This window comes from Haemorhous mexicanus, chromosome 37 (assembly GCF_027477595.1).
Source record: "Haemorhous mexicanus isolate bHaeMex1 chromosome 37, bHaeMex1.pri, whole genome shotgun sequence".
NCBI lineage: Eukaryota > Metazoa > Chordata > Aves > Passeriformes > Fringillidae > Haemorhous > Haemorhous mexicanus.
The window spans coordinates 1,078,969-1,089,564 of record NC_082377.1 but is presented as its reverse complement, the minus strand read 5'-3'; the positions used below and the strand labels follow the sequence as shown (position 1 = coordinate 1,089,564).

Below are 10,596 nucleotides of genomic sequence, written 5' to 3'. Positions count from 1 at the left end.
TCCCTTTTCCCATTTTGGGACCCCATTTTTGGGGTCCCCACCCCCTTTTTCCCCTCCTTTTCCCACTTTAATCCCAAGTTTTGGGGTCCCCCAAACCCCAAATTTTTCCAGCTTCCCCCTGACCCCCCAAATTTCAGTTCCCCCACCCCCTGACCCCCCAAATTTTGGGGATCCCCACCCCTTTAACCCCATTTTTGGGGTCTTCACCCTAATTTTCACCTCTTTTTGCCACTTTAATCCCAATTTTTGGGGTCCCCCGACCTTCCCTGACCCCCAAATTTTTCCTGTTCCACCCTGACTCCCCAAATTTCACTTCCCCCATCCCCTGACCCCCCAAATTTCAGTTCCCCCACCCCCTGACCCCCCAAATTTTGGGGTTCCCCACCCCTTTAACCCCATTTTTGGGGTCTCCACCCCCTTTTTCCCCTCCTTTTCCCACTTTAATCCCAATTTTTGGGGTCCCCCGACCTTCCCCGACCCCCAAATTTTTCCAGCTCCACCCTGAACCCCCAAATTTCAGTTCCCCCACCCCCTGACCCCCCAAATTTTGGAGTTTCCCACCCCTTTATCCACATTTTTGTGGTTCTCACCCTCTTTTTCCCACTTTAATCCCAATTTTTGGGGTCTCCTGACCTTCCCCGACCCCCAAATTTTTCCAGCTTCCCCCTGACCCCCCAAATTTCAGTTCCCCCACCCCCTGACCCCCCAAATTTTGGAGTTCCCCACCCCTTTATCCACATTTTTGTGGTTCTCACCCTCTTTTTTACCTTTTTTTCCCACTTTAATCCCAACTTTTGGGGTCACCTGCCCTTCCCCGACCCCCAAATTTTTCCAGCTCCACCCTGACCCCCCAAATTTCAGTTCCCCCACCCCCTGACCCCCCAAATTTTGGAGTTTCCCACCCCTTTATCCACATTTTTGTGGTTCTCACCCTCTTTTTCCCACTTTAATCCCAATTTTTGGGGTCTCCTGACCTTCCCCGACCCCCAAATTTTTCCTGCTTCCACCCTGACCCCCCGAATTTCGAGTCCCCCACCCCCTGACCCCCAAAATTTTGGGGATCCCCACCCCCTGACCCCCCAAATTTTGGAGCTTCCACCTCCTGACCTCCCTTTTTTACTTCCCTGCCCCTTTTTCTCCTCCTTTAATCCAAATTTTTGGGGTCCCCCGCCCTTCCCCGACCCCCAAATTTTTCCAGCTCCACCCTGACCCCCCAAATTTCACTTCCCCCACCTCCTGACCCCCCAAAATTCGGGCCTTGCCCCCCCAGAGAGGCGATGGCCGACGACCTGGACTTCGAGACGGGCGACGCGGGGGGCGTCGGCCACGTTCCCCATGCAGTGCTCGGCGCTGCGCAAGAACGGCTTCGTGGTGCTCAAGGGCCGCCCCTGCAAGATCGTGGAGATGAGCACCTCCAAAACGGGCAAGCACGGCCACGCCAAGGTAGCCACCGTCCCGGGAACGTTCTGGAATTCCCAGGAAAATCCCCGAGGAAATCCCAAATTCCTGAGCCGAGTTAGCCCCGAGCGATCGCGGTTCATGCAGAGCTTCTGGGGGCTTTTTTGGGCTCTGATTCCCCAAAAAATGCCCCAAAAATCCCAGAATTTGGGGATTTGGGAGTGCCAAGGTAGCCACGATTCTGGGAAAGTTCTGGAATTCCCAGGAAAATCCCAAAATTCCCGAGGAAATCCCAAATTCCTGAGCCGAGTCAGCCCCGAGCGATCGCGGTTCCTGGAGAGGGTATTGGAGTGTTTTAGAGGCTCTGATTCCCCAAAAAATGCCCCAAAACCCCACAAAAATCCCAGAATTTGGGGATTTGGGAATGCCAAGGTAGCCACGATCCTGGGAAAGTTCTGGAATTCCCAGGAAAATCCCAAAATCCCCGAGGAAATCCCAAATTCCTGAGCCGAGTCAGCACCAAGGGGTTGAGGTCGCTCATGGAGCCTTTTCTGGGTTCTGACGACCCAAAAAAAACACCAAAAAATGCCCCAAAAATCCCAAAATTTGGGGATTTGGGAATGCCAAGGTAGCCACGATCCTGGGAAAGTTCTGGAATTCCCAGGAAAGTCCCAAAATTCCCGAGGAAATCCCAAATTCCTGAGCTGAGTCAGCACCGAGGGGTTGAGGTCTCTCATGGAACCTTTTCTGGGTTCTGACGACCCAAAAAAAACACCAAAAAATGCCCCAAAACCCCAGAATTTGGGGATTTGGGAATGCCAAGGTAGCCACGATCCTGGGAAAGTTCTGGAATTCCCAGGAAAGTCCCAAAATCCCCGAGGAAATCCCAAATTCCTGAGCTGAGTCAGCCCCGAGCGATCGCGGTGCCTCGAGCGGTTTTTGAAGGATTTCAGGGGCTCTGATTCCCCAAAAAATGCCCCAAAACCCCACAAAAATCCCAGAATTTGGGGATTTGGGAATGCCAAGGTAGCCACGATCCTGGGAACGTTCTGGAATTCCCAGGAAAATCCCAAAATCCCCGAGGAAATCCCAAATTCCTGAGCCGAGTCAGCCCCGAGCGATCGCGGTTCATGCAGAGCTTCTTGGGGCTTTTTTGGGGCTCTGATCACCCAAAAAAACACCAAAAAATGCCCCAAAACCCCAAAATTTGGGGATTTGGGAATGCCAGGGTTGCCACGTTCCTGGGAAAGTTCTGGAATTCCCAGGAAAGTCCCAAAATCCCCGAGGAAATCCCAAATTCCTGAGCCGAGTCAGCCCCGAGCGATCGCGGTGCCTCGAGCGGTTTTTGAAGCATTTCAGGGGCTCTGATTCCCCAAAAAATGCCCCAAAACCCCACAAAAAACCCAAAATTTGGGGATTTGGGAATGCCAAGGTAGCCACGATCCTGGGAAAGTTCTGGAATTCCCAGGAAAATCCCAAAATCCACGAGGAAATCCCAAATTCCTGAGCCGAGTCAGCCCCGAGCGATCGCGGTTCATGCAGAGCTTCTTGGGGCTTTTTTGGGGCTCTGATTCCCCAAAAAATGCCCCAAAACCCCACAAAAATCCCAGAATTTGGGGATTTGGGAATGCCAAGGTAGCCACGATCCTGGGAAAGTTCTGGAATTCCCAGGAAAATCCCAAAATCCCCGAGGAAATCCCAAATTCCTGAGCTGAGTCAGCGCCGAGGGGTTGAGGTCTCTCATGGAGCCTTTTCTGGGTTCTGACGACCCAAAAAAACACCAAAAAATGCCCCAAAAATCCCAGAATTTGGGGATTTGGGAATGCAAAGGTTGCCACGATTCTGGGAAAGTTCTGGAATTCCCAGGAAAGTCCCAAAATTCCCGAGGAAATCCCAAATTCCTGAGCCGAGTCAGCCCCGAGCGATCGCGGTCAGGCCAAGCCCGTCCTGGGCTCTGATTGGTCCAAAATTCCCCAAAATTGTTTCCTTCCCCTCCCAGTCCCTCCCAGTCCATCCCAGTAACCCCAGTTCCATCCCACTTCCCCTCCCAGTGCTCCCAGTAACCCCCAGTCCCTCCCAGTTCCCCTCCCAGTAACCCCAGTATCGCTCTCCCAGTTTGTCCCAGTGCTCCCAGTAACCCCAGTCCCCTCCCAGTAACCCCAGTCCATCCCAGTCCATCCCAGTAACCCCAGTTCCCTCCCAGTAACCCCAATCCCCTCCCAGTCCCCTCCCAGTCCCTCCCAGTCCATCCCAGTAACCCCAGTTCCCTCCTACTTCCCCTCCCAGTAACCCCAGTACAGCTCTCCCAGTCCCTCTCAGTCCCTCCCAGTATAAACCAGTAACTCAAATCCCCTCCCCGTCCCTCCCAGTAACCCCAGTATCGCTCTCCCAGTCCCTCCCAGTGCTCCCAGTATGGCTCTTACTGTGCTCCCAGACCCTCCCAGTCCCTCCCAGCCCCTCCCAGTAACCCCAGTCCCTCCCAGTTCCCCCCAGTTCCCCTCCCAGTCCCTCCCAGTTCCCCCAAATTCCCCTCCCAGTCCCTCCCAGTCTGTCCCAGTTCCCCCCAGTTCCCCTCCCAATTCCCCCCAGTTCCCTCCCAGTCCCTCCCAGTTCCCCTCCCAGTCCCTCCCAGTAACCCCAGTTCCCCCCAGGTGCACCTGGTGGGCATCGACATCTTCACGGGCAAGAAGTACGAGGACATCTGTCCGTCCACCCACAACATGGACGTGCCCAACATCAAACGGAACGACTTCCAGGTGAGGGACACACCTGGCACAGGTAACAACACCTGTACACACCTGTACACACCTGTACACACCTGTAACACACCTGTGCACACCTGTACACAGCTGGGGTAACACACCTGTAACACACCTGTGCACATCTGTCCGTCCACCCACAACATGGACGTGCCCAACATCAAACGGAACGACTTCCAGGTGAGGGACACACCTGGCACAGGTAACACACCTGGGACACACCTGTGCACATCTGTCCATCCACCCACAACATGGACGTGCCCAACATCAAACGGAACGACTTCCAGGTGAGCTCACCTGGACAGGTAACACACCTGGGACAGGTAACACACCTGGACAGGTAACACACCTGGGACAGGTAACACACCTGGACAGGTAACACACCTGTGCACACCTGTACACACCTGGGGTAACACACCTGTGCACACCTGTGCACATCTGTGCGTCCACCCACAACATGGACGTGCCCAACATCAAACGGAACGACTTCCAGGTGAGCTCACCTGGACAGGTAACACACCTGTGCACACCTGGGACAGGTAACACACCTGTACACAGCTGGGGTTACACACCTGTGCACACCTGGGGTAACATACCTGTAACACACCTGTGCACACCTGTAACACACCTGTGCACACCTGTCCGTCCACCCACAACATGAACGTGCCCAACATCAAACGGAACGACTTCAGGTGAGCTCACCTGGGACAGGTAACACACCTGTGCACACCTGTACACACCTGTGATACACCTGTACACACCCGGGGTAACACACCTGTGACACACCTGTGCACATCTGTCCGTCCACCCACAACATGGACGTGCCCAACATCAAACAGAACGACTTCCAGGTGAGAGACACACCTGGGCAGGTAACACACCTGGGACACACCTGGACAGGTAACACACCTGTGACACACCTGGACAGGTAACACACCTGTAACACACCTGGCACAGGTAACACACCTGTGCACACCTGTAACACACCTGGGGATCTCCCTGGTCCTACCTGTTCTTACCTGCCTGTTGTACAGTTGGTGCTGATGGGTTACCTGTGTCTCACCTGTCCCTGTGTGTCTCACCTGTCCCTACCTGTGTCTCACCTGTCCCTGTGTGTCTCACCTGTCCCTACCTGTGTCTCACCTGTCCGTACCTGTGTCTCACCTGTCCCTACCTGTGTGTCTCACCTGTCCCTACCTGTGCCTCACCTGTCCCTACCTGTGTGTCTCACCTGTCCCTACCTGTGTGTCTCACCTGTCCATATCTGTCTGTGTCACCTGCACAGCTCATGGGCATTCAGGATGGGTACCTGTGTGTCTCACCTGTGTTGGTACCTGTCTCACCTGTATCTTACCTGTATCTCACCTGTCTCACCTGTCTGTCTCACCTGTAGCTGATCGGGATCCAGGACGGGTACCTGTGTGTGTGTGTTACCTGTACCTGTCCATACCTGTCTGTCTCACCTGTCCATACCTGTCTCTCACCTGTCTCACCTGTAGCTGATCGGGATCCAGGACGAGTACCTGTGTGTGTGTTACCTGTCTCACCTGTCCGTACCTGTCTCACCTGTAGCTGATCGGGATCCAGGACGGGTACCTGTGTGTGTTACCTGTACCTGTCTCACCTGTCCATACCTGTGTCTCACCTGTGTCTCACCTGTCCGTACCTGTGTCTCACCTGTGTCTCACCTGTAGCTGATCGGGATCCAGGTCGGGTACCTGTGTGTGTGTGTTACCTGTCTCACCTGTCTCACCTCTCACCTGTCCATACCTGTCTGACCTGTCCATACCTGTCTCTCACCTGTGTCTCACCTGTCTCACCTGTCCATACCTGTCTCTCACCTGTGTCTCACCTGTCTCACCTGTCCATACCTGTCTCTCACCTGTGTCTCACCTGTCTCACCTGTACAGCTGATCGGGATCCAGGACGGGTACCTGTGTGTGTGTGGTACCTGTCTCACCTGTCTCACCTCTCACCTGTCCATACCTGTGTCTCACCTGTCTCACCTGTAGCTGATCGGGATCCAGGACGGGTACCTGTGTGTGTTACCTGTGTCCATACCTGTCTCACCTGTCTCACCTGCAGCTGATCGGGATCCAGGACGGGTACCTGTGTGTGTGTGTGGTACCTGTCTCACCTGTCTCACCTCTCACCTGTCCATACCTGTGTCTCACCTGTCTCTCACCTGTAGCTGATCGGGATCCAGGACGGGTACCTGTGTGTGTTACCTGTACCTGTCTCACCTGTCTCACCTGTCCATACCTGTCTGTCTCACCTGTCCATACCTGTGTCTCACGTGTCTCACCTGTCTCACCTGTACAGCTGATCGGGATCCAGGACGGGTACCTGTCGCTGCTCCAGGACAGCGGCGAGGTGCGGGAGGATCTGCGGCTGCCGGAGGGGGAGCTGGGCCGGGAGATCGAGCAGAAATACGACTGCGGCGAGGAGATCCTGGTACTGGTTATACTGGTTTATACTGGGAGGGACTGGGGAGCTGGGTTATACTGGTTATACTGGTCTGTACTGGGTTATACTGGGGGAGCTGGGCCGGGAGATCGAGCAGAAATACGACTGCGGCGAGGAGATCCTGGTACTGGTTATACTGGTTTATACTGGGAGGGACTGGGGAGCTGGGTTATACTGGTTATACTGGTCTGTACTGGGTTATACTGGGGGAGCTGGGCCGGGAGATCGAGCAGAAATACGACTGCGGCGAGGAGATCCTGGTACTGGTTATACTGGTTTATACTGGTTTATACTGGGGAGGGACTGGGGAGCTGGGTTATACTGGTCTGTACTGGTCTGTACCGTTTGTACTGGGTTATACTGGGGGAGCTGGGCCGGGAGATCGAGCAGAAATACGACTGCGGGCGAGGAGATCCTGGTACTGGTTTATACTGGTTTATACTGGTTTATACTGGTTTATACTGGGAGGGACTGGGGAGCTGGGTTATACTGGTTATACTGGTCTGTACTGGGTTATACTGGGGGAGCTGGGCCAGGAGATCGAGCAGAAATACGACTGCAGCGAGTTGGTTATACTGGTTTTTACTGTTTGTACTGGTTTATACTGGTCTGTACCAGTTTATACAGTCTATACTGGTTATACTGGTTTATAGTGGTCTCCTGCTGGTCTAACTGGTTTATGCTGGTCCATAGTGGTCCGTACTGGTCCATACCGGTCCGCACTGGTCCATACTGGTCTGTACTGGCTCTTACTGGTCTGTACTGGTCCATACCAGTCCGTACCGGTCTGTACCAGTCCATACTGGGCCGTACTGGTCCGCACTGGTCCATATTGGTCTGTACTGGTCCATACCAGTCCGTACTGGTCCATACTGGTCCATACCGGTCCGCAGTGGTCCGTACTGGTTTGTACTGTCCGTACTGGTTTGTACTGGTCCGTACTGGTTTGTACTGGTCCGTACTGGTCTATACTGGTCCATACCGGTCATACTGGGTCCGTACTGGTCTGTACTGATCCATACCAGTCGGTACTGGTCCATACTGGTCCATACCGGTCCCTACTGGTCCGTACTGGTTCGTACTGGTCCATACCGGTCTGCACTGGTCTCTAACTGGTCCGCACTGGTTTGTACTGGTCCGTACTGGTTAGTACTGGTTTGTACCAGTCCGTACCAGTCCCTACTGGTCCGTACTGGTCCACACTGGTTCGTACTGGTCCGTGCTGGTCCGTAGCGGTCCGTACTGGTCCGCACTGGTTCGAACCGGTCCGTACTGGTTCGTACCGGTCCGTACCGGTCCCGTACTGGTTCGCACCGGTCCGCACCGGTCCGTACTGGTTTCTACTGGTTCGTACCGGTCCGTACTGGTCCGTACTGGTTCGCACCGGTCCGCACCGGTCCGTACTGGTTTCTACTGGTCCATGGCTGGGTGTCCCCTGTCCCAGATCACGGTGCTGTCGGCGATGACCGAGGAAGCCGCTGTCGCGATCAAAGCCATGGCCAAATAGGGCAGGTGGGCGGGGCCACGCCAAATAGGGCAAAGGGGGCGGGGCTGGGGCCTTGCATGGGGAAAGGGGCGGGGCTGTGCCATATATGGCAATGGAGTAAGGTCAGGGCCAAATATGGTAAAAGGGGCGGGGCTTAGGCTGTAGCATGGGAAAGGGGGTGGGGCTTCACCGAATAGGCAAAAAGGAGGCGGGGCTGTGCTAAATAAGGGGAGGGGGTGGGGTTATGGCCAAATAAGGACAAAAGGGCGGGGATTGGCATGTAAAGCAGGTGGGGGCGGGGCCTTGGGGTCCCCATTTTGGGTTTGGGGGGGATTTGGGGTCCCCATTTGGGTCTGGGGGGGTCACTGGGGGTCCATATTTGAGTCTGGGGTCTCTGTGGGATTTGGGGTCCCCATTTGGGTCTGGGGTCCCGCTCAGGGTCCCCATTTGGGTCTGGGGTCCCTCTGGGGTCCCCATTTTGGGTCTGGGGGGGATTTGGGGACCCCATCTTGGGTCTGGGGGAGTCACTGGGGGTCCATATTTGAGTCTGGGGTCTCTGTGGGATTTGGGGTCCCCATTTGGGTCTGGGGTCCCGCTCAGGGTCCCCATTTGGGTCTGGGGTCCCGCTCAGGGTCCCCATTTTAGGTCTGGGCGGGGGATTGGGGTCCCCATTTTGGGTCTGGGGGGGGTCATTGGGGGTCCATATTTGAGTCTGGGGTCTCTGTGGGATTTGGGGGTCCCCATTTGGGTCTGGGGTCCCGCTCAGGGTCCCATTTTGGGTCTGGGGGGGATTTGGGGTCCCATCTTGGGTCTGGGGGGGTCACTGGGGGTCCATATTTGAGTCTGGGGTCTCTGTGGGATTTGGGGTCCCCATTTGGGTCTGGGGTCCCTCTGGGGGTCCCCATTTGGGTCTGGGGTCCTGCTCAGGGTCCCATTTGGGTCTGGGGTCCCTCTGGGGGGTCCCCATTTGGGTCTGGGGTCCCGCTCGGGGTCCCAGCCCCTCCCCCCTCTCTCTCTCCCCAGGCCGGCGCCGCCGGGGTCGGGCCGGGCCCCTCCCCCAACTGCAGCCGCGGGGGGGGGAGGGGGGAGGTGGGGGAGGGGCGCGAGGGGGGAGGGGCGACCCGGAGGGGGGAGGGGCTCAAACTCTGAGGGGGGGGCTGGAGGGGTCCCCCCGCCCCTCCCCCCCCCAAACCCCTCCCCCCCTTTACACCCCCCCCCCCCCAGCCCCGCGGTGGGGGAGGGGCGCCCCTCGAAAGGGGGGGAGGGGTGGCCCCAGGCCCCTCCCCCTTTTTGGCTCCTCCCCCTTTTGCTCCTCCCCCCTGCCCCTCCCCCCTCTCGTTGGGGCCTCGCCGGATGGGAAATAAATAAATAAATAAATAAATAAATAATTCAAGCCATCGGTTCGTTAATTACCGGCGTTAATTGGGGAGGGGGGCGGGGCCCCAGGACAGACGGACCCCGGCCCTGCCCCTCCCCCGCCCCTGCCCAAAACAAAAATATTCTTTATTTTCTATTTATTTTTAATATTTAAACCTTTATTTCATGGCTGCCATCACTTCATTAATGACTCCATTAATAATTCATTAATTACAGCGCTAATTACTCACCCGGGGGTGGGGGCGGGGTCACTGACCGCCCTCCCCTCCCCCCCCCCCCCCCCAAAATTTTGTTTAAAATCCCCTCCCCCCCTCCTGACGTCACCCAGGCGGGGGTGTGTCCTGCCGTGACGTCACGCTGGCGGGGGCGTGGCCTGCCGTGACGTCATCACTTGTGGTAGAAGCGCTGGCCCTGCCCGTGGGGGAGGAAGGGGCCGTGCCGGGCCTGGGGGGGGGTGGGGGGGAGGGGCGGTGAGGGGGGAGGGGCGGCGCTGCCCCCGCCCCCTCCATCCATGGGGGAGGGGCTTGGGGTGGGTGGGGGAGGGGCGGAGGACTCACGTGGGGGGGGCGGGGGCTGCGGGGCGGAGCCGTGGGCGGGAAACTTCCGGGGGAGGCGGGCGCGGGGGGGGGGCGGGGAAGGGCAGCGCCGGCTGTGGGGGGGGAGGGGAGGGGGAGGGGTGAGTGGGGGAGGGGCGGGGGCTGTGTGGGCACCCCCTCTGCCCCTCCCCCACACCCAGCCCTTCCCCTCCCCCCAAACTCTCCCATTCCCCTCCCCCAATCAATTCTTTGCCCCTCCCCCCACACTGAGCCCCCCTAAATCCCTCCATTCCCCTCCCCCACTCCCTGTTTGCCCCTCCCCCCCTTTGCCCCTCCCCCCTTTGCCCCGCCCCCACCTTGGCGTTGCCCTGGATGGCCACGGGCAGTTGGGGGCTGGGCAGGAGGGCGGGGCCGGGGTGCAGCGCCTGCGGGGGGTGGGGGGAGGGGTGAGGGGGTGCTGACCCCTCCCCTGCCCCTCCCCCTACCCTCCAAACCCACCCCCCCGTTCCCCTCCCCCACCCCAAATCCCCTTCCCCAGCCCCTCCCCCCAGGGCCCCGCCCACTCTTAGAGGCT

General features: G+C 57.4%; 1 protein-coding gene and 1 long non-coding RNA gene across 2 annotated transcripts; one reads left to right on the top strand and one right to left on the bottom strand.

Moving 5' to 3' along the window:
- The first annotated feature begins 1,275 nt into the window (after positions 1 to 1,275).
- On the top strand, positions 1,276 to 9,251 carry EIF5A (eukaryotic translation initiation factor 5A). Its single transcript, XM_059872587.1, is given in 6 exon segments — positions 1,276 to 1,313; positions 1,315 to 1,443; positions 4,050 to 4,154; positions 6,480 to 6,611; positions 8,068 to 8,135; positions 9,133 to 9,251. Coding segments are annotated over 5 exon segments (465 nt in total). The 5' UTR covers positions 1,276 to 1,277; the 3' UTR covers positions 8,131 to 8,135; positions 9,133 to 9,251.
- A 340-nt stretch (positions 9,252 to 9,591) lies between these two features.
- Positions 9,592 to 10,447, bottom strand: LOC132341226 (uncharacterized). The gene is made up of 2 exons (XR_009490132.1): positions 10,379 to 10,447; positions 9,592 to 9,930 (listed from the first exon to the last, which is right to left on the bottom strand). It is a non-coding gene; the product is annotated as an uncharacterized LOC132341226 (long non-coding RNA).
- Between the last annotated feature and the right edge of the window lie 149 nt (positions 10,448 to 10,596).